Here is a 25,450-nt window from a genome sequence, read left to right on the forward strand (position 1 = left end):
GAAACTATAAAAATAAATTCTACATAGTTTGCACAGTGCCGGTAAAAAAAAAATCTTTACATTTGGTTGGAAATTAAAAACTTTACATAACTTTTCCTTGTCATGATTTTACTTGGCATGCTCTCTTGTGAATTGGTCAAATAATAAAATCATAAAAAGAAGTTTGCATGTAAAGTTTTTAATTGCCAACCGAATGTAAAGATTTTTTTTGACGGCACTGTATTTCAAAGTTGATAATTTTTGTTTTGAAGAAAAAAAATCATACTGTGGATCCTTAAAGAAAAATTAAGGACTATAATGCAGTAATAAGATCATTCAAATGATTTTTTAGGGATTGTACAAATCTTTATCTGTGTTGCCATTAAGAAATAATAATATTTTACTGTATCAATGCAGAACAGTGAAAAATAAACTATAAATCTCTTATACACAGCTCTACTTTCATATCCAGATATAGTGTGTAGTTAGATATATTTTACTTTTGAATTTGCACACATGATTTGTAATTAAGTCAAAATTTAAAAGCTTACTTTCAGTTTTTTTTCTTCATTCAATAAATTAATTTTCTCCGTAAATGTTTTAATTGGTTCGATGAACCTATCAGAGCCAATAATGTCTTCAATATATTCCAGCATTCCTTCATCATGTTCTGTTGCAGCTTTGGGTTGCAATAATGAAATTGCCTCTATTTCTCCCTAACAAAAATAAAGTTATTGTAACCTGTCATAAAGATTCATAAACAAAATTACTAATTAAAAAAGCAAAAGCCACACTGAATAACAATTTTGACAAATGTTCTTAAAACATTAATACCACCACATTCAAGCAGAATAATATACCTACGCAAGATATGCAGCTTAACATCATTGCATTTTATGCAAATTAGAAAATGCTGACCATGTATGATAGAAATTTTAGTAAAATTTAATCTTTTGACCAGAGTTGTTTGGTTTGTAGCATGTTGGTTTAAACCATAGTTTAAACAGTGGTTTAAACGGTGGTTTAAAAAAAAAGTGTTTTTTTTTTTCAAAAATGTTTTTATTTTATTTTTTTTTAATTTCATTGTTTTTCCCTAAATGTTTTCATAAATTTTACATATTACTGCTAAGAGTAAAATCTAGTTAATGCAAAGTAACTAGCAACTCTTTATAAATAAATTACAGATTTAATAAGCTTAGAAACTTATATTTTTTAGGTTTATGCAAGTTTGCTAAATAGATTTTATTTTGTATTTTATTTTTTTAAATCTATGCAGTTTTCCTATTAGGCACATAAGTATACAAGGCTAACTAAGTTTTTCTAAAATTACAAGGAAGAAAAACCCAAGTAGCTCTTTTATAATTTTTTAATTATTATCAGCCATTTGCATTTCAAAATAGTCCAAAAAGCATATGTCAACCAAAACTTCATATACTACCTAATTTGCTTGATTACTTCAGATTTTTTGAGACAGATTATGGACCATTGAAGCGATGCATAGTGTAAAAATATCTTAAGAAAATGTATAAAATTATGAAAACAGAAAAAATTCATGTAACTCTGCTCTTCTTAAAAAAAGAAAAAATTAAGGCCAAATTTTCATCTTTCAAAGAACTTTTTTAGTCCCAATATAATAAAAGAAGTCTCATGTATGAATGGTGGAAGAATCAATAAACATTAATTTTTTTGATAGTCTTGATTAATAAAATGTTAAAGTATATTTTCATTTAAGTTTGTACTGAGGCATTTAATTAAAATGATTTTTTTTTCTTTGATAAAAATTTTTATTCCTAAATGCATTTAACTACACTGGTGTAAGAAATTAAGAGAATTTTCAGATTTGGTCAATTATCTCCAGAACTACTAGACCAATTTTAATGAAATTTGGTATGTGCATACATTGAAACAATACAAAACAATTAACTCTCCAAAATTTAAAATAAACATGCATGATCATAAATGACACACATTAGAGTCGGACGGCATGAAACAGCGGTTGCAAAATTGAACAAAAAATAGGGTTATTAGGGCGTATGGTTCCTTCTAACAGACATATAGGCCTCGCAGTGTGACTCCATACTTGAAATAAAGCAGTTCATGGGATCCTTAAGCAATCATTTCTCCTCGTTCCACAACGCCGTTCTCAGGGTATGGATGATCCCCGGAGGATTGTTGCGAGTTGCCATTGCCCTCCCAAGAGCGTCCCAGACATGTTCTATAGGGTTGGAGTCTAGAGATCTACTTGGCCAATCCATTGAGTGAATATCCTCCCCTTCCAGAAATTTGTCGACCAAAAGAGCCGTCTGAGACCTTGTGTTAACATCCATTCAAATTAACTCGGGAACTCAAGAAGTGGGCACAGGGCTCCAAGACTACATCCCTATACCTCGCAATTGTCACAGAGCCTCTCTCAAAGACATGGAGGGGTGTGCAGCCATCCAACATGATGCCTGCCCAACTGTCAAATCACCACCGCCATAATGGTTGATTTCGCCAATATTGGAGGGTAGGTAGCAGGTTCCTGCTTCTATCCATGTAAACGTAGGACAAGAATAGTCGTTCAAGCTGAAACGGGACTTGTAATTTGCCTTCCAATGTCCGCAAAATCGATCATTATGGAGGAGGAAGTTTGACGGTCTGGACTGACATCATGTGGGATGGCTGTAGACCCCTCCATGCCTTTGAGAGACGCTCTCACTAGGCAACAAATTTAAATTTTTTTTTTGCAACGGAGACCACAATAGGTATTTTTTACTAAATTGGGTGCGCTGATTTCAAAAATAGCAATAAAAAATTTCTATCACGTAAGGTTTTTTTGTTATCACTAACTGGATCATTTTGCACTTCATACTTAATTTCCATTATAAATGACACATATTTTATAGTATAGATCAGATATATTTTTAGTAAAAGGTTATTTTTTTATTTACACATTTCACTATTCTACATGCAGTTGTGATACACAGTACATTACTGTATTTATTATATATATTTTCGGCTACATTACTGTCTATATACATATTTTTGACGTTTTTATGATATGACTAGCAAAAAACCGAAATAAAAAAATAAAAATTTCCTCCTCCGCGCATGCAGTTGAACGAATTTCGACGTGGGTGCTAATCAATAGTTTTGAGACGCCGGATGTAGGGAATTTCCCGCGAAAAGTTTTGCAGGTGTTCTTTGATCACGTGGTTTCTCCCTTCTCTCTTTCTGTTTACCGTACTTTGACGTTGTCGCGGAAGACGAAAAAATTCATTCACTATTCGACTTCAATACATTCAATACGCATTTTTATCGGCTTGGCAAATTAAGTTACTTTATTCTCTATATTATATTGTATTCAGCTACAAAGTAATTTTGTGACAGAATAGTGTGATAAAAATGGCAACTGCCAAAAAACGTTCTTGTATGAATTCCGTGGATATTTTTTGCTACATATGCGGTCAGTTTACGCCTAAAGATCAGCGTCGCCCAATTTCAACGAATGTAAAAGCAGCATATCGCGAGTATTTTAGCATACAAGTTGGAGAGTAAGATAAATCTTGGGCTCCCCATATTTGTTGTGTGACTTGCTGCGCTAATTTAGTAAAATGTAGAGAAGGGAAACTGTCCTCCATGACATTTGCAATACCAATGATTTGGAGAGAGCCAAGTAATCACCATGATGACTGCTACTTTTGTATAACGAAGACGTCGGGATTTACGCATAGGAATAAACACTGTATTAGTTATCCAAATTTACCATCCGCCATTCGTCCGCAAGCTCATGAAGAGGGACTACCGGTTCCCATACCTCCTATTGACTTTGCAGCATTAATCGAAGAGGAAGACTTGGATGATGTAGTTAATGAAGATGAAAATGCTCAGGACGTAGACTATGTTCCTAAATTAAGTGAAAAAACACCACATTTGATAAAGCAAGTTGAACTAAACAATTTAGTTCGTGATTTAAATTTGTCCATTGAGATGTCTGAACTTCTAGGATCCCGACTGCAACAATGGAATTTGTTAGCAGAAGAAACTAAAATTAGCTTGTTTAGATCTCGCAACAGACAATTTTCGCCTTTTTTTTCCATAGACAATTCGATTTGTTTCTGCCGGGACATTGACGGATTAATGGAACAACTGGGTTTTCAACATAATCCCATTGAATGGCGCCTATTTATTGACGCATCAAAGGTCAGCTTAAAAGCAGTTCTACTGCATAATGGGAACATTAAACCGTCCATTACAGTGGCATGTGCAGTAGACGTAAAGGAGTCATACGACAGTATGTCACAAGTTTTGCAATGTGTAAAATACAACAAATACAACTGGCAGATTTGTGCTGATTTGAAGGTGATAGCATTTCTTCTCGGTCTTCAAGGAGGATACACCAAATATTGTTCTTTTTGTGCCTCTGGGATAGTTGTGCTAGGGAAAAACATCATGCGGTGAAGAGTTGGCCCAAAAGAAAAAAATTTGTAGTCGGAGAGCACAATGTGAAAAATACTCCATTAGTTAATCCTCAGAAGGTGCTTCTTCCTCCATTACATATCAAGCTTTGTTTGATTAAAAATTTCGTCAAAACTTTAGGTAGAGAAAGCGATGGTTTTAAACACTTGCAAACAGTTTTTCCTTAATTCAGTTATGCAAAGTTAAAAGAAGGCATTTTCGTGGGACCCCAAATTAGGAAACTAATGAAGAATACAGACTTTGAAAATAAACTTTGTACTGCAGAATTAGCTGCATAGCAAAGTTTTAAGGAAGTAGTGACAGGATTTCTAGGAAACAACAAGTCCGACAACTTTGAAACACATATTTCAAATCTATTGAAAAATTATAAGAAACTGGGATGCAATATGTCGCTAAAAATTCATTTTCTACATTCGCACTTGGATTTTTTTCCAGAGAACTTAGGCGCAGTGAGTGACGAACAGGGTGAGCGCTTTCACCAAGACATTTCTCATATGGAACAAAGATATCAAGGAAGATGGATCTTGCAATGATGGGGGACTTCTGTTGGTTTCTTCAACGAGAGACTAATCCACATGAATACAAGAGAAAACGTAAACATGCAAAGTCAGTTGAGAAGAAAATGAATGAGTAGTTTCCTACGACTTTTCCATTTCCACATCTATATCATGCGAAGGTAATTATATCAAAATTAATTTTATAATCAATTTAATTCTACAGAAAATTAATTAAAATACTGTATATTAAGAAAACAACAATTGAAGCCACGGATTTTAATTCATCTATGAAACGTGTCAATTAAGTTAAAAATATGTATATAGACAGTAATGTAGCCGAAAATATATATAATAAATACAGTAATGTACTGTGTATCACAACTGCATGTAGAATAGTGAAATGTGTAAATAAAAAATAACCTTTTACTAAAAATATATCTGATCTATACTATAAAATATGTGTCATTTATAATGGAAGTTAAGTATGAAGTGCATAATGATCCAGTTAGTGATAACAAAAAAACCTTACGTGATAGAAATTTTTTATTGCTATTTTTGAAATCAGCGCACCCAATTTAGTAAAGAATACCCATTGTGGTCTCCGTTGCAAATTCTTTGTTGCCCAGTGCTCTGTGACAATTGAGAGGTACAGGAATGTGGTCTCGGAGCACTATGACAACCTCTTAAGGGGCGCTGTTAGCCCCGAGTTAATATTAATGGATGTTAACACAAGGTTGCAGACAGCTCTTCTGGTCAACTAATTTCCTGAAAGGTAGGATATTTCTTGGATTGATTGGCCAAGCAATTCTATAGAGCATGTCTGGGACGCTCTTTGCGGGTAATAGATACTTGCAACACCCCTCCGAGGACCCTCCATAGCCTGAGTACAGGATTGTTGAACGAGTGGAAACAATTGCCCCAAGATCCCACAAACTGTTTCATTTCAAGCATGGAGTGACACTGCGAGGCTTATATGTCTGTTAGAAGGGACCATACCCCCTACTAACCCATTTTTTGTTCAATTTTGCAACCGCTGTTTCATGCCATCCTACTCTAACGAGTGTTATTTATGATCATGCGTATGTATTTTAAATTTTAGATGGTTATTTGTTTTATATTGTTTCAATGTATGTACATATTAAATTTCATTAAAATCTGTCCAGTAGTTCTGAAAATAATCGACCAAATCAGAAAATTCTCTTAATTTCTTACACCAGTGTATGAGAAATAATGTCTACAATGGAGAACGTAATGATTTTCTAAAAACCTTGTCCTGTTTCTATAATTGTTGTCACTGATACATTAGGTAAATAAATTAATATTTAAACAAAATATGCATTGATCTTTTGATTTTTGAAGTTGAAAATGTACATCAGATTCATTTATAGATACTGCAAAATAGTTTCCATGCTTAAGAATGCATAACTCTAATTTTACTTTTATTATTTTATTTATAGTAGATAGCTATGATTTTGAAAAAATTAATTTGCAAGATTTTTTATTTTTTTTTTTGGTTATTTGTAATTAATAATATCTGAACTTTCACAGTAAATTATTGCTTTGATTACTTATACCAAGATCCATTTATGTATTGTATTTTTATAAGAGTTAAAGATTTTCAACCAATATTCTTCAATAGAAGTCTCTAAGTATGAGAAAATGAAATTACAAGGTTTTACACTTAATTATTTTATTAATTACGAAGAAATTAGGTACAAATATGAATATTAAACATTCCTTAACAATTAATTTATAAAATCTTCATGATTCTCCCAAAATATAATTATTTTCTTTACAAATAGCAATAAAAAACAAATAAAGCCGGTTTAAACCAAAAAAAAGCTGGTTTAAAACAAAAAACCCGGTTTTTTGGTTATTAAAAAAAAACGGTTTTTATACCAACCCTGCTTTTGACTCACACACTTTCGGTTATTCAAACATGTAGGTCCTGGCAGCAGAATTTTTTTCAATTTGCTGAGCAAATCGAAAATCTCAAAAATAGTAGGCAAGACAAACCAACATTAGATTTCTCGTAAAATCTAAATGAGCACTGAGAAATGCCTAAAAATAAGATGCTAAACTCTAGAGATACAAGTACAGGCAACCTGTGGACTACATCTCAGAAAATATGGTACAAATCTTCACTTGCTGAAACATACATTTTTTTTTTCTTTAAAATTTTAGTTTTTTTTTCCTCTCCCTACCAGAAATGTATGAGGTGTGGCTATTGATTAACAAAACTGACGTTGCAAAACATTTTATTTTGATTTCATACAAATTTACTTATCACCTTCAGTATACATCCTTCCTCTATATGTACAACACGCGATGTGAATTTCCGTCGTTCAAGTAGTGATAGTATTTTTCTGTGAGTCCCTTCAGCACGTTTGCTGCTTTGTTTCACAGCTTCAACGGACTCAAATCTTGCCCTTTTAATGCAGATTTCCCCTCAGAAAAGCTAGAAGTAGCACGGCGCAAGATTTGACAAATTAATTTTAAAGGTCTAACACTGAGATGCTGAAATTGGCTAGAAACTGTTGAGAAACAATGTGAAATGAACTGACACACTGTCCTGGTGCAGAACTTATAACTTATATTTTCAAAATTCCGGTTGTACAGCTTCAGCAATCATACGAATACTTAACCAATGGTGAGATCAAATCAAATTACTGATTGCTTCAATATTGTTTTCCGTTTATGCCGTGGAAAGGCAACCCAAGCGGGAATTATCTGGAATGTCTTTTCAACTATCTTTAAAATGTTTAAACCACTCATAAACAAATGCAGGAGATAAACATTCATTGCTGTACATTTATTTCAATAAATTATATGTTTCAGTAGCGGGTTTTTCAAGTTTCATGTGAAATTTCACGACGATACGTTGCTCTATCGACATTTTCCCGGCAAAACAAAAACACCACACTAATTTGAATGAAAGCTATGACTATACTGATTTTTTAACAAAAGCAAGAGGTACTGCTTTTAAAAGGAGGGCTTTAGGATAACAAATGTTAGTTGCTGGCGTTTGGTGCAGGCGCATTTGTTCTGCAACAGTGTCAGTCTCGTTATTTAATAGCCACACCTTGTAAAATTTTAAAACCATGTGAGAAAAAAATTCCAGTATTTTTTTCAGAGAAAATTAGAAAATATTGAATTTTTGCCAATTAAAATGCAGTTTATTAGTTACATTTTCTTACAAAACTAAAAAAAGAGCTTAATATTTAAAAATATACGCTGTCTATTTCATTTTTACTTTTTAGAAATATGCTTAAAAATTTTACTATTAAAAAAGTATTCTGCTTCCTAAATGCCAGTTAGATTTCTAAGTTCAAAACGCACAAACTTACTGAAATTAATCCAATCATTATTTGCCAGTTCATTTTCATAAATTGCTATCATCAAAATATTCCCACTAATTGATGTTACTGATATAATTGTCCTGCATATATTTTTATAGTTTTATGAAAGAGAAATAATATGAAATACTTTGGTGCACAATGAATTTGAATTATCCTACACCAATTGCAAAAAAAAAATTTTTTTCTTTGATAAATTCTACATTTTCTATACTTGGTTTTTCAGATTGTTCAGCAACAATCTAGTACCTTTTAACATCAAGATCAATCCATAAAATATTTACAATAAGTTAAACACGTTAAAATATAAAATAATTTTTTACCTGCAATATTAAAAACCTAGTATGATCCATATCAATTCCATATGCTTTCAGAGTACGATTGACTTCTTTATATGGAACTCGTTTATGCATAATTTCATAATATGAAGTATCATCGATGAAAGCTGTTCTTGAAAGAATAAACCTCGAGTCGGGAATAACTGAATATCCTTCTCCCTAAAAACGGTATAAAAGATAACATTAATCTATAAAGGCGTAACATTTTCATAAAAGTACTTTTTTTATAGATTGTACCTTTAAACAGGCGTATCTGGAATTTTTGCATTTGAGAACAAGTGAAAATCTGTGATGGTTATTAAATTTAACAATAAGAGGGGTATTTTAGCAGAAACGTGAAGAACATAATATTGGAGGGAAGGAGGAATACTTAAGATTTGATAGACTAAATACAGTTAAATATTTTCTACAAAAAAAAAAAGCAGGGCTTGTAAGGAGATAGTAATAAAATACAGGAATTTGAGGGCTTGAATTTTCTTTTCTTAAAAGTTTTAAGAGTTTGTAAGGAGCGTACAAACCCTGATGTGATAAAACACTGAAGAAACTGGTTTAAACAAGATGTTACTACCCATTTATACATTCCCAGAATGCCTTATGAGCAGTGTCATCAAGTGAGATTTTATTAAAAAATCTAATGTCAAGCTGCAACAAAGAGGACATTCCAGCTGTGTCCCCTCTGTTACACATCCATGTCCCTCTGTTACGGCTATATTTCTTCTAATTAGTGAAAAAAAATTTAAATTATTACAAAATATGATTAAACTATTCAATTTTACATAAAGTAACATTATTTCAAAATTTGTAACAGAAGGAACAAATTTGTTTCTGGAAAGGTTTCTAATTTTAAAAAATAAAAATATACTGTTGAATGAAGAAAATCATTGCACACACATGAACTAAGACACAACGAACCTTCATGCATAAAATGAAACTGTATGAAAAATCACTATGTTTTAAAGTTATTGTCCCGTGTTTTAAAAAACATTTTTAATTTTATAATTAATTTTAAAACAACATTTTTAATTTTTTAAAACATTTTTAAAATTTTTTTAAAATATTAAAAATTAAAATTAGAAATGTCTCTTTTTCTTAAATTTTAAACATAACTATGCATGTCAGTCAAAAACAGCTATTCAATCCAGAAACTTCAATAAATTTCCTTCAAAATAATATCAAACAGAAGGGTATTGCTTAAAAATCAAAAAAACATTTTGCGGTTTCAGTTGGCGTGGAATAACACATGTAAAACTTTTGATAATGCATACAGTTATTTCTTATATAAAAACAGATTATTATGTCAAAATGTTGATAACCGGCAACAGGCATTGGGCTTATCTAGGCTGCTCCTAGTCAATTTATTAGACCCCAATGAAGATAAATGATTCTCCTTAAGCTATCTACCCCTTTGCTAATTACAGCCTCTTCCAGTATGCTGTTCCAAGTGCCCACAACCTAGCAAAGTAGTAATTTTGAACATTTGAGCAAAAGGAGGAAAATCGTAGGTATGTAAAAGCATAACAAACACTACTGGATTTCCAGTGAATCACCAAAATACAATCACCCGTTACATACCTTAATTATTTTAGCAGACAAAGAAAATGATGTACTTTTCAATTCAACTTTATAAAACTACAGTTCAACTTCATATTTAAAATACAAACTTTAAGTTAAAATGATAGGTGCTCAATTGTTTAAATTTAAAAGTTTTTCAAAAAATCTGAAATAATGAACCCCTTTAAAATAAACTTTTACATCGTTTTAGCGCTTTACTCTATGGTTTGAAAGTTTCCTACTCAATTTCAAACTTTAGGACATTAGAATCTGGCAAAATCAGTTCTTGTTAAAGTTTGCGATCCCGCTTCGCACACTCATCGCTAAGTCTATGTTGCTTAATTACAACATTTCTTGTTGTACACAAAACGAAAGCTATTATCAAGCACTTTGCGGCCTATGATTGTATTTTTACAGATAATTGAAATTCTTTTCTTCCCTAAATAACTTTTCATTTTAAAAGTATTACTTTAACTTTTATTCTTCCATTTAATATTTCCATTAATTAATCTCTGTGTTCATATAAGAAAAAAACATTCAATTAGCCAAAATATTTAAATATTTGCAGGATGCAAAAAGATTGAAACTTCAAACACAAGAGCAATTTTCCACGAAATCCGAATAAGTTCAATGGTGTCATAGTTTCCAAAATAATTCTACTGTTAATTATTGAAATTTAAAAAAAAATAAACTAATCTAAGGTACCATACGCCAAAATAGCTTCCGATTGAAAAAATCATCAAAATATTTACAAGATGCAAAAGGATTGAAATTCCAAACACAGAAGCAATTTTTCGCGATGTTGCATATTGAACAAATATTCAGAAAATTGCATTGGTGAAATACTTTTTTAAAATTTCTAAGCACAATCTGATTATTTTTGAAAGAAATCAAACACTAAGAAACTTTTTCAAGGTTTCAAGCACTTGAAAATAAACTTTTTTTTTCAAGCACTTTTCAAGGTTTTTCAAACGGCGTACAAACCTTGTTTGAGGACTTCCTTACAACATGATCAGCTTTTTAATCTAAACAATGAATTAACCTGATATATTATATCATGCAAAATTTGGGAGATCCAACAAATCTGTAAGTTTTGGGATTATCATCACAAAGCACTAAAATCTATTGAAGGAAGCCAGTTGCTAAGTGGTAATTTTATCAAATTTAACATTCAATATGCAAAAGAATACAGTATACCGTAAAACAATTCACATATTCACAACAATTTTTCATAAAAACAATATAGAGAAAATTATTTACATACCTCATCTCTTATTATAGCAAAATTAACTGTGACAGAGCACCTTTTGCGACCTCCTTTGTCATGAATCAATTGTTTAATAGTCTTTGATCGAATTTTTCGAGCTCTGGCTCCAAACACGAACAGTAAAGAATCAATAACATTTGATTTTCCACTTCCGTTTGGTCCAACTATAGAAGTGAAATGCTACAAAAGGAAAAAAAAAAGAAACATTTTAAAAGCAATATTATTATCATTACCATTTGCCTTTAGGATTGTGAAATATTTCACTGCAGTCATAGTTTGTCACAAAAAGACTGTTACACAATTGCGAATATAGCTAACATTCAGACCTTGTGATTCTCCTTTCCTGAACAGAATAAAAACAAAGAAATAACAATATTTGACAGAATTTTTTGAAATTAAAAAATAATAATGAAAGTTTAAAATCTCGGAGTTCAATGGACAGAATGCACTTTTCAAATTTTCCTTTTTAGAAATGCAATTCATTGAAATAATCTGTACGTATAACAAAATGAGATTTTTGTATGGCGCACATCCCGGGAAAACGGTAAGGCCTAGAAAAATGAAATTTGGTACACAGATGCAATTTTTTGCGGATGGAGGGCACGTCAGGATTCAATTTTTGATATTTGCATTTTAAAAAAGTTCTTTAATGTTTTATGTGATTTTTAGCAATTTTTCATATTTTTTACCCTTTAAATCCCGAAAATAATGAGCCAAAAAAATATTTCTTGTACTAAAATGAAGGAAATTTAGTTTCAAATATGATGAAAAAAAAAATTGAAGGTGGAGCAATTTTTGTATTTTTTATGAATTTTTTTAAAAAATCTTTATTTTGCATTTTTTCCTACGTTTAATTTTTTTCTAAACTCATCCGCGAAAAGCATAAAAACTTCCTTCCTCTTTTCTAAAATTTAAGTTGGTTATAGTAAAAACATTTCGCCCTCTTCAGAAAAGAAAAGTTTTCAAATCCACACAGCCTAGTTTTTTTTACTATTTTTTAAATGCTGAAAAACATATCTTCACGTATTGGTCAAAAAAAAATCTTTTTTTATGCTGCTGACGTCACAACCTGGATTTCGATTCAATATTGAACAAAACAAAACCTTAGTCGCTTCTTATCTTTTTTTCAACTACTGCTTATCGTATATTTTATGATGTCATGACCATGTGATCTAATGGAAGCGTTTGTTTTTACTTTACCTTTTTTTTTAAGAATTTCATTTCTCTCTTTTCCCGACCAACTCCCACCAGTCGGTTTGCTGTATCTATTTTATGTTACATATTTGTGCACATTTAATTCAAGAAAAACTTTTTTTTTTGGAAGGGAGAATCTCTACTTTTTGCACATTACGGGGAATATAGTAGAGAGGTTTTTTTTTCTTGTACTATTTAATTAAATAAAGTGCATGGTTTTTTGAGTGATTTTTTGTTTTTGTTAGGGAATGAAAAGTTAGGTTAAAATAAATAGAGAAATTTATAGATAGATCGTATTGGTAGATAGAAGCTGCCGAAGGCGGCAATCTTGGCGTAAAAAGGTGAAGGGCACATAATGCAGCTGGAGATAAAGAAAATATTACATTCAAATTAATATTCATACAGATATAGATTATCTAATGTTGCTACCAAATTTATTTAAACAGCTGCCAAAGGCGGCAATCTTGGCTTACAAGTAAAAATGACAAGTAAGCCACACAGCTGCCGCAAGCTACAGACCAGCAGGCAAACCAGCTGGTCGCTGCAGGCGGCTAGTGTATAATAAAAAACCAGAAAAAAGCGGTTTTTTTTAACACAAAAAGAAAAAGACTGTGGGTCTGTTTTTTGTTATTAGCCAGCACAATAAGCTTTAAAATGAGAAGTAAATCATGGAATTTGATTGAGAAATTAAAAAAATCTCACGTAGCGATAGAAAAGCAGGCTAGAGAAATAATATATAACATTAAATATTACATCTTTATGAAACATATGAAAATATCAGAATAAAATTTATATGGTTTAAACTATTAGAATATTTTATTTTATGCAAAAATGTTGCCTATGAATATAAAGTGAATAGCAGTTAATGTTTTGTAGCATCCCTTTTAGCTTTAATAACAGTGTACAATTGATCTGGCATACTATATACAAGATGTTTAAAAACATTTGGGTCAATATTAGATTAAACAAAATTTATAGGTGCCACCAACTTGGTTTTACTTGAAAGAGCATTTTTTCGAAACTTTTTCTTCAATTTATGCCAAACGTTTTTGACAGGGTTGGCAAGATTTTGGACACTACACTAAAAACCACGTCCTGTCCAAAACCTTTGTGTTCAAAACTGCCCAAAAGTGTCCAAAACTACATTTTCAAAAAAAATTGTATTTTGTGAGAAAATATCAAAAAAACAGATTACAATATGTCAAAGTTATATTTTATATTGAATATTTATTCAAAGTAAACATGTTTGTATAAATATACATGTAACTTATTTATACAGCTGATTTTAATCTACAGGGTGCGGAGAAAGTTCCCACAATTTTGTTTAAAACTTTTTTTTTTTGGCGTTAAAATCGTATGTTGGCCATTTATTTGGCACATATTGTTTATTGTCATCAAAAGTATTTGAGGTTTAATCATTTGGGGGGGGGGGAGGGGTTCTATGCGATGTACTAAGGCCATGGGCAACAGAACACTTTGGCCAAGATGGATTCACACTCCAACAAGACTGGGCTCATGCGCATTCGGCCCGATCGACGATTGCCATCTACGAAGATCTGTTCCCAGGTTTTTGGGACAAGGATGTTTGGCCCCCTAACTCACCAGACCTCAATCCGATGGATTACTCAGTGTGGTCATCTTAGAGGAAAAAATCTCGGGAAAACGATACGCCACGGTCGACATGCTCAAAACCATAGACTAATAATAAGAGTAGACCGAGCTTTCTCATTCTTGCTGATGAAGAAAATTGGTTCATAGATGTATCATGTGACTAGTGGAAGGGCTTGGCGAAGACTTTGGCAGCAGGGTTGCTAGATGGCAGCATTATCTATAGTTTGGCACTCGACATGTATTTTAAGACAACGTGTTTTCATTAAAAAAAACTTCCAGGTGCAGAGATTGAACTGTTTTTCTTTTAGTTATGCATTATTTTGACATTAGTAATAGTTTTTGATCAGTTTTCGGTAACTTTTATTTCATTTGGTGCTGTCAGCGTTGGCGTGAACGAAATGGCGTAAACGTTTTGCGTTAACGCAAAAATGTACTAATCGGTATCTTAAATTGAAACTGTAGGTAAAAATCTTACCGTTTGCTGATTCTTCTTGGTCGCTTGCATCTTTTATTGCTTAGAGAGTTATTGAAATTGACTAAAGAAAATGCACAATACTATCTAAACTAAAAACTCGCTACATTAACAAAATATTTACAACTTAGAATAACAAATTTACAAATCGGACTCCATAAAAGATCATTCTTCCGTGTTCCATCAATTCTATTTATTTTATTTCGCGCTGGCGTTGATCGTCTGCTACGATTAACGCCCGCTGTTGCTAGGATATCCACCAGTCACATGGTTTGGTTTATGAGCAGCAAAAGGGTTGCCATAGCTCGGTCTACTCTTATTATTAGTCTATGCTCAAAACGGCTCTGAGGCGTGCCTGGAATGAGATAACAGTGGATCCGTGCGCGAGCATCGTCGGCAATTTCAGACTGCGGCTCCATAAATGTATTGAAGCCTTAGGAGTCAATTTTGAACAATTGTTATAATTTTTTTGTTTAATGTTATTATTATTGTTTCAATAAAGAGTTTTTATTGCTTTAACTTGTTGATTTGTTGAATTATGTGTTAGTTACAGACTATTGAAATATCTAATAAAATTGTGGGAATTTTCTCCGCACCCTGTAGTTACATAGTACTTACATTCTTCATTAAAAATTTCAATTTGTACTCTGGAGTTTTTTTTTTTTTTTTTTTAATATAATAGTAACAAAATGTTTCAACATTTATGCGTGTGTGCAAATAAAAGTGTTCCAAATGTAGTGCAATAATTGACTTAAATGTAATATATGGACAACTTTTGAATTGAAGGAAAAATAAATATATTTGAGAGTTTTTACAGTTTTGTGAAGATTTTCTTCCTTTGACTATGGTTCCATTTCGTGATCTAAAACTAAATTGCCAACAAAAGCTACTTTAGGAAAATGCCAATAATTTATTTCAAAAATTGTCCTACCTACTATAGTTTTTGCTTACAATAGTTATAAAATGTATTATATTAAAAATATGAATTAAAAAAAGAAATTGCACAAGTTTTAAAATATAAGAGCATATATTTAATTATCAATGTATTTTTCTTTAATCTATGATTTAGAAAATAATTTTCAAAAAAATATCATGTAAAACTTATGTGCAGAAACCATTAAAAACTTAAGCCTTTTTTTTGCACCAAAATATTACAAATTTAATAACATTACTTTGAGTTATAGTACTACCCATAGTTAAAGTTTTGAAAAAAACTCATATATAACAGAAAAAGTTAGAATTATAGTTCTATATAACTTGGAAGTTCCAAACAAATTCCATCATTAGGCAGAAAAAATTGTTTGCTTGATTGGTACTATACTTTAAATGTAGGAGTAAGTTTTCACTACCAAAATACAAAAGGCTAATTTGGGTTTAAATTAATATTTCCTTTAGTTAAAGTCCAACAAAGATGAGATCTAGTTAAGAACATTCTCAATCAAGTCACCTCTTGAACGAAAAAGAATGATCAAACTCGGTACTCCAATCTCATGTAGGAGCTAAAATGCCACAGACACACAGACATGTTAAACTTATAACCCATTGCTTTGCTGCTTCCCGTAGAAAGAAAAAGGAGGAAGGGGGGGGGGGAGTATAACATGTTATTTTGCTTAGCATTTGCAATTAAAGCTTCATTAAATTTAAAATTACATTTTAAAAAAGAAACTGACAATAAAAGAAATTCATGTACACTATTTTGATTTATGGTAAACAGAAAATGAAAGATGAAATAAATTTACCTTGTTAAATGGACCAAGAGTCTGTTTTCCTGCATAAGACTTAAAATCCTCTACGATTAACTCAGTTATCATTAGCCTAGATTCTGGGGCATCATAACTCAAAGTAGGGGGACGAGCTGGTTGAATGACAAGATCTTCAATCCCTACAAAAGAAGAAAATTTAAACAATGAATAACATACCTACTTATCCAAGAAAAAAATGAAATAAACATCAAAACATTCAAGATCCTACGTACCCGTATACCAACATAATATTTCTAATGTAGCATTAGCTATTTATATCAGGTTACTTGCACTAAAATTAATAATTCGAAAAAGACCAGTTTAACAGTTGAAACAATCATTTACAAAAAACTTTCTTCTATATCAAAAGAAATTTTTTTTATAGACTATAGCAACATTTTCAACGTCATTTCGTCTGCAGACTAGTAAAAATGAGTGAAAAAATTTTTGTGGAACAATAAAGATTTTTTGGCTCAGATGTCATGTGTCCCCCCCCCCCCCAATTTGGCGACATTCAAATTTTTGCAAGTTTTTTTTTTTGCCAATGAGGCAATAATTTTTTTAAAAAATGGTATTTTTGTCAAAACTAACCTATGTTTGGCAACCCAAAGGCAATCTAGATATGTTCAAACTCTTTACCTTTTGTATGTATGTTGGTATGCATCTTATCATTATTCTTATTTTTTTGTGCAATGTACCTCATAGGAAAGTTTGTGTTTTTTTTTTTTCAAATTCAGAAGTTGTTGTTTTTTTTTTTTTTGATGTGTAAATATTAGAAAATGCCAGTTTCCTTCTAACTTGACCAAGAATTTAAAGTAAAATCAAACATAGGGATGTCTCTGTGCAGCACCATTGTTTGATTACAATATGTTGTTGTACTTTCATTCTTGACATTAGTTCCTTATTTATTAGTAGTTTCAGGCTGAATGTGTAGATTTAGACAATGAAAAAATAAGTTCTTTTTTTTAGAATTCAAAAAAAAATTCTTACTTTCGAAATTCTTGATGTTTTTACAAAATTTTGAGGGTTTTTCATAGTTTTTTTAACTTTATTTTTATTGCATGTAAATTTATTTTACATAAATAGTACGGTTATTTTATTCTGAAAGTTAATTCTTATTGATCTCAAGAATTATTTAGGAAAATTCTTCATTCTTTTGTGATTGATTTAAGCATTTCAATGCATATTTTTAGAAATTTCTCATTTCCGTAAACGTACATCCCTTTAGTAGGTACTGAATAACTGAAAATGTTGACTCTAGCATTTTATAAAAATATGAAGGTGTTATTTTATGTAAAATAAAGTAGATATTTTTGGTATTTTGAAAGCATTTCTGGATAGCAACTTGATGCATGATATTTTTGTATTGTTTATGTTTGGGATGTTCTTTCGAGACATTGCTACTTTTCATACAGCGAAATTTGAATAATTTTGCATTTTTTGGCTGAAATAGTATTAACGAGCTGATGTGTGCATCACATGACTTCCTTTTAAATTAATTTAATGTTATTTTCCCATTATTACAATTTTTATGTGATTCAAGAGTTAACTCTTTTAATATTACCAACAATAGCCACATTGAAACCAGATTAAAAAAAATTTTAAAAATCGCCAAGTTTGTTGCCAAGTTGGCAACAAAACTTGGCGATAAATATTACCAAGTATTTGCCAAATTATAACACCACTTTAGTTTGCATTGAAAAGGGGCAAAAAACACGTTTATAAAGACCCGAATGCAACCAAAAGGGGAAGTGCACAACTAGACCCCACTAGGAGTCTACGTACCAAATTTCAACTTTCTAGGATATACCCTACCGCGACATACATACGCACATACGTACATACAGAGGTCATGAGAAAACTTGTTGTAATTAACTCGGGAATCGTTAAAATGGATATTTTGGGCATTTATACATTCTTAGGTATATATGAACGTGTGGTCGTGTGGAAAAAAAACTCAACATTCATTTGGGGGCGAGCAAAATGGAAATTAAGGTCGATTTTTGAGTGAAAATTTTTTTGCGAATATAATACTTCCTTTTTTCTAAAAGGAAGTAAAAATGTAAAATAATACTCTTATAGTTTTTGCTAATTTAGTAGCATTTCAGTTCATAATTTACTTTCTGATTTTTTTATGTTTGTGATTGGTTTTGGGGATCTTTTCCACTTAAAACATTGCAATTTGAACTGCTGTGCTCTTTTTTAGTAGAGAATGAGAAAAGTTTTTGTTCGATGAAATGCATGTTGGTAAAAAGCTTTTATTCTTACAGGTACATCTTTTCTTGGTGAACAGCAATAGTAATGTGTTAATTTAAACATTTTAAATAACTTTTAGTTTTTTTTTTTTTTTGAGTACAAAAACTTTTTAGTTTCTGATATTTTTGAAGCATATATTCACGATGTTTTTTTGCTGTGGTTTTATGTTGCTTTAATGTATATTGTGTTTTGATCATGTATTTTTATCTGAATTTACCTGCTGGAGCTAAAAAAGCATTGCTAAGAAAGATGTACGTCGTATGTCATCATACATCATTTTCTTGGCGACGCTTTTTTGGCATTAACAGGAAAAAGTCGCCGGAGGGGGGGGGGGGGCATATGACATTAGTTCAGGTTTTTCTTTTTTAAAGAAAAAAAAAGGTAAGCATACTTAATACCTTTCAATGCATGAAACACTTAATACCTTTCAATGCATGAAACACTTAAAAAATTTCAATACTAAACAGGATAATCAGTGTTACAGAAAATTCCATTAACCGCAACCTGCATGCTCGTGCCTACTCGTGGATTTAAAGATTCGACTCATTATCTAAATATATAAAAATGATGATTTTTGTTTGTTTCTTTCTTTGTTTCTTTGTACCCAGGGGCGGTAAATAGGGGGGTCAAGAGGGGGCGGTCGCACCCCCAAATTTTTTGAGCAGAATGATAGAAAATGGGTGAATTTAATTTATGTAAGTCGGAAATCAATGTTCATTAAAAAAAATCTCGCTGGTTCTTAGTAACTACTATTTGATGAAACTCGACACATTCCCAGACTGGAAAAAGGGTTTTTCGTTATTTGGATGATGTCTTAGAAATTCATGAAGTATTTTCCGGCCTTTTCGAAACAAAGAAAACTGATAGCGAACCATGGTTAATTTTAACTAAAGAAGACATTTCCTCGTGTAGGCTAAATGTTTCATACTTGTGTGCCCAGTGTAACGATGGTATGTCCAATAGGAGGTGGTGTGGCTGCATGGTTTTCACAAGAAAAGTCCTTGATATTTTACATTCACTTTTACGCCCATTTTTTAAGTGTATATTTATTTAATGAGTGTTCATCGCTTTCCTTTGCTAGAAACACGTTTCAGGTGCTCAATGCATCATATGCTTTCATAGTAACTTCTTAAAAATGCATGTGCTTATTAAATAAAATAAAAAAAGTATCAAAAAATACCTTTTATGGGGCTCTATAATTATGTAATCTCGGAGTGACACAACATGGTCTTCAAGAGTTAAAACCATAAAAACATTTCTCTATAACTTCAAAGCAGTGATTTGATGACTAGAAAAATTATTGAAAAACGATTCTTTCAATGGCGAAAAAGCTCATGCCCTTTAGCATGTATGACTTTGTTAGAATTTTTATTCAATTTGTTTGTATTGAGAAAAGTTTTTGAAAAATGCCTTACTCTATCAAAACATTTTCAATCCGCTACCCTTAATTTACGGACTATTCAAGCCACAGTTCAATCTACAATTGATCTGTGCGTTCGTACTACTATAGTTCAATCTACAAATGAAACTGAAAATCGAATAAAATTAACGCAAGATTTGGTGATAAATATTTTTCTGTATGGTTGGCTCTATATTATCTGGATTGGATTTTGAAAACGAAAAATAAAATGTTTCAATTATGAGTAAAATTTTTAGCATGAGGCAAGAAAAAATTACAAGCAATATACCGACAGACCGGTTATCACATCCAGAGACTGTAGTTTCGTCTTTTTATGAACTCATCAGTCTGGAATAGTGAATAACAGAGCTAGAGGTAGATGACATCTCATTGAAACTGAGAGCGTCGACGAGACTAGATTATTCAATGATGAAAAATTAAGCCCCTCACATTTTTTGAAGTTGCCAGGGTTATTTTGAAGAGTAAGATATAAAGAGTGTTTTCTTACATAACTTTGTTACTTCAATTATTTCTTAACTGTTCCAATCAGCTAATAGTAGCGAAAGATTTTTTTTTTATGTCTCAGGAAGTTAAAAAATTATATTTTCGAAGTACAATGGGCAAAAAAAAAAATCTTTCCTATTTAGCTGTACTGGTAAAACAGCTCGACACTGGGCACTGATAGATTAGTAACACGATTCCCTGCTCTTCCATTTTTCCAAAAATCATGCATTAAAATTTTCCCAAAAGGTATAAATACTTTAGTATCGAGATGTTTTGTATGATAACTTATTAGAAAACGAATCAAAATTTTAATTGTTTCTAAACGCTATTTCTTATTCATATTAAACCGATTTTATGAGCACTTCCTATTAGCTAATGTGTGTTTTGTACCGCACGGTAATACATATTTAGGAAACTCGACCCCCCAAATAAAATGCTGAAATGCCGCCCCTGTTTGTACCCGATGGCCAGAATACCCGATAGCACCTACAGCCCTGAAACTTGGCACAAAAATTCAAACGTACCCCAGGCCCGTGCAACTTGAAGCTGAAATTATAAATTTTGAATTAGTTTTTTCTAATTAACTAATTAAGCTAAATTTTGCCTAATTAGGGGGTAAAAAAAGCCCCACCCGTTAGCATTATATATCGTTGGAAAGGGTTTTTCTTCCTGAACAAGATGATGTTTGTTCCATCTCACTCATTTAATTAGAACAGGAGATATAAGGATTCTAATTAAGTCAATTTTCAAGGTTTCTCTTTCGAGAAAAAGCTATAACACTTGGTCCACTTTCCAGACAGTTTTCAACTATAATACTAGGTTCATTTTCCAAACGATTTTCAATGATTTTCTGTTTAAACATTTTGGGGAAAGTTTCCTTTATTGCTCATAAATATTTTACTGTTATTACTTTATTTTAAGTTCATTGTGCGTATGTTAATTGATTTTCTTTTTAATTAGAAAGTCACTTGGTGAATTTGGCGATGAATTATGGAGTTGCGAAACTATTTTACATTTGAAAGCTACTGCAAATGTAAGTTTTGTTTATTTGGTAAACTATTTTAAATTTTAAAGGATTATTTTTAGGTTTTCGAAGAGTGTTGATGCATTTTAGTTAAAGAATGATTATTGATTAGTTGACATCAGAAGTGAACGGGGGGAGGGGGGATTCTAGGGTTTTTTTCCCTTTCCACAAACGATAGCTTTTGTATAGATAAATTCTTTTTTCATACAGGGTATACGGGATTTATTTTTTGTCCTAGATGTACCATGTTTTTTAATTATGTTGTTTTTCTGCTGGTGAATTTTTGTTTAAACGTTTTTGTTAGAAAGACTGGATCGCTTATCGGCCAGAGTTTGCTTTGTTCTGTTAATGTGATTTCATACTTTTTGTTTGTTTGGCGAAACATTTATTATTGCCAAGGTATAAGAATCCACTTCACTCGCAAAAGGACTGGAGTTTGGTAGCGTGGACACTTGGAGCATTAGGCGCTGAAAAATCCAGTGTAGGATTATTGTTTTGAAGCAACCGTAAATGCGATCCAATGTTTTGGCGAATTGTATTGAATTCCAAAGAAACTTTTGATATTTTTTTTTTTAACCTAATGAAATATACAATTTATTCTCTATTTTTTTACTTTTTCTGGCGATGATTTTCAAATGTCCCACAGGATTTTTTTTTCTTTTGTTAGACGTTTGGGATAGCTAATCAATCGGAGTTCGCTTCGCCCGCTAACAACTAGGTTACGGTAGCATGGTTGCTGGGCCAGTTTAGCAATAAACAATAGAGTTGCGGAATATTTTTACATTTTAAAGATATTATTTGATGTCTTTTTTGTTATGTTCGCGAAACATTTTAAATTGCAGAAATAACCGCTTCACTCACTAAAAAGTTTTTAAGCAACTATAAATCCAGGGTTCGCGTTTACATGCAATAGTGGGTTTTTTATGCAAATTCGCAGGAAAGGGATGCAACTTCCATGAAAATTTGAGTCCTGGGGACCCAGAACACCCAAAAGATAAGAACAGAAAAAAAAATTGGGAAAAATGCTGAAGATATATTTAGTAAATGCTTTAGAGCTTCAATGACCAGGAGAATCAACAGAAATGGATTAAAATGACCCTATCTCTTTATCAGCTATTCAAACACACCCCTATTGTTGACTAGTCAATAGAATTCTAGTGATAAGACTGGAGCTTACAGTGACCTCCTGAGGAGAGTTCAGGAAGCAAAATATGGCATGTTCATTAATAGCTCATTGTACTGTATTCTAACAATAAGTTCTCCCTCAACTATTATCTTGGGGAAATTCCTGAAAACAGCAATAAAGACTAGAAATAAGGTATCAATGCAATCCTCAGGATTAATACAAGACAACTGTACAGTAAAATGATATCTATTTTGCATTCATGTAACCAGAATTACTTTTGAAACTCATTATTTTGCATCCTCAATAAAAGGATTGGAGAAAAAAACATTTTCCTGATTGCACTAAACACAAAGTTCTGAACTTCACATTTTTCTTGTTAAATTGCTTATGAATACTTGAATTTTGTACAAAAGCACTTAAACCTTGTTTTTTTTTCTAATAATTCATCTATTTCTGAGGGGCTATTTTTATTTGGACTTGCAAAAGTCAGGTATAAATCGATCACGACATTTTGAAAATGGCGCGATTAAAATGGCCCAATTTTAAAAATAGCCCTAAAGTCAAAACAGATATCTTAAAAGCGTCAAAATGAAGTTAAATATACTAATTTAAGATTGCAAATGAGCAATTTCCCCATTCATGTAAGAGTGTTTCATTTTTGAGATCGCAATTTTTTTCTATTTATATGAAATTGCCAATGATAATTGATAATTCATGAGGGGGGGGAGAGGCTGTTCGCTTTTTTCGCCTAGAAAAAATTTCAGGAAAACAAAGGTTAAGGGAGAGCTCTTTTGCTTAATCAATCAGAGGTATTTGGTTTTTATTTTATGGTAAAATCCAACTTTAAAGTAAATTTTAAGTTAATTTCATTGTAACTGACCAAATAGCTTCTCACATAGCTAAGTCTTGCAAGTGTACTATTTGAAAATAATTTTACAATGATAATCGCAGAAAAAGGGGCAAAATTAACCAATTTAGTTTATTTCATACCTTTTTTAAATCACTATGTGGATAGTTTTCTTCCCTAAGTATAAATATTTTTATATTATTCATTTATACCTTAAGATTTTCTATTTAAAATTTAAGGGACTTATTTTTTCCACCAAAGGACCCAAATCTATTTCATTAATGGGTCCCTGGGTCCCAGGTTACAAATAGTTGAGCATGAACACTGTAAATCTAATTTAATGCTTTGGCGAATAGTTTTAAATTCTAAAGAAACTTTAATAGGTCTTTTTTTAAAAGATGTGTATGCATTTTAGTTAAAGAAAAATGACGATTTCAGATCAGGGGGTGGGGTGATAATTTTTTTTTTATTCAACGGACTTCCCTTAAATTTTTAGCATAGGCATCGCTGTGCGGGTACTGTTGTAATGGAATAAAAAACAGTTTAAGATACTCATAAATAATGAATTGTGAAATTTATTCATAAACATGGATTTCATTCTTAATTGTGTAACTTACTGATTGTTCCATCTTCATCTTCGAAATAACCACACTCTTCTCTGGTCAATGCTTCTTGAGTAGCCATGTTTCAGAAGAAAGCATCTAACAATACATGAGAAGAATAGTGAATAAAAATAGAATTTTAAAAATAATAAATGCTCGTCATCTCTGTAGATTTAGGATGGGGGGTTATCAAGGAGTTTAAAGTTACAACTTGTTTGGTGATATCATATGTTTCAATTTTTTAATGGACTTTGTAATGAAGAAAGCCTTTAAACAAGACTAAAAGTTTTATTAAAGCAAAAAAAAGTCCTTCAAATAGTTAAAGTGATGCAATAATATTAGAGACGTACCGAGTAGCACTTTGGCCGAGTGGAAAAGTATGAAGAACTCAGCCTTTCACTACTCGGCCGAGTACCAATTCTGTTTTAAGAAGAACCACCAACACACATGTGATGAATTTTGAACTCATTGGAATAGTAGTATAGACCTCCATGTCCAAAAAAGTTTCTAGAACAAAATACCAGCTGAAATTTAATTACGCATTTTTTTCAAAAATTTTGTTTCTGTCAAAAATTTTACAAAAAAGGTTTTTTAAAAATTAAAAATAAACAAACAAATAAATAGTATGGTTAATCAAGTTGGAATTAAAACAAATTATATCAATATATTATAGTTCTAATCCACCAAACATTAATGATTTTTTAAAGCAAATAAAACAATGTTAAAATCCCAAATGTGCAGGAACACTGCAGACACGTATTTCTGCGTTACAAGTAACGTCTTTTTCAGTGCCTAAAATGTGAGCTAATGTATGTTAAGACATCCGACAAAAAGATCCGACTTATGTCAGAAGTCTTTTAAATCCATAAGTTCTTATTTTGTGCACAGTAAAAGGCATTCCTTATAATGCCAAAACATGTGTCTGCAGTGTTCCTACACATTTCTGCTTTTAACGTTGTTTTATTTGCTATTATTTTCTAAGCAAAGGTGTTTTTATATTTCTTATAATTTTTGTTTGTAGCAAAAATCCATTTAATAATGTAAATATTTCATATTTCCGATATGTACCTTTTCTGTCCCATTTTCAATGAATACGTATATTAATTTTGGGTACATGAAAATAAAGATTTACTCTGTTGAAGCAAAAGAAACTCCATTATTCTCGAAATTTAAATTTGGCTTGTAAATGATTGCACTTTTTTATTAATTGTAAAATCTGTCTTCAAC

At 31.5% G+C, this 25,450-nt stretch overlaps 1 protein-coding gene across 1 annotated transcript in view; it reads right to left on the bottom strand.

The window, feature by feature from the left end:
- LOC129220849 (structural maintenance of chromosomes protein 4-like) overlaps positions 1-24,319 on the bottom strand; it is a 135,482-nt gene extending 111,163 nt beyond the window's left edge. The window contains exons 1-5 of the mRNA XM_054855280.1: positions 24,239-24,319; positions 16,463-16,605; positions 11,444-11,626; positions 8,614-8,787; positions 531-695 (exon numbers count right to left, since the gene is read on the bottom strand). Coding sequence (XP_054711255.1) covers positions 531-695; positions 8,614-8,787; positions 11,444-11,626; positions 16,463-16,605; positions 24,239-24,305 — 732 coding nt within the window. The 5' untranslated portion in view covers positions 24,306-24,319. The remainder of the gene's footprint in view (positions 1-530; positions 696-8,613; positions 8,788-11,443; positions 11,627-16,462; positions 16,606-24,238) is intronic.
- Between the last annotated feature and the right edge of the window lie 1,131 nt (positions 24,320-25,450).

This window comes from Uloborus diversus, chromosome 4 (assembly GCF_026930045.1).
Source record: "Uloborus diversus isolate 005 chromosome 4, Udiv.v.3.1, whole genome shotgun sequence".
NCBI lineage: Eukaryota > Metazoa > Arthropoda > Arachnida > Araneae > Uloboridae > Uloborus > Uloborus diversus.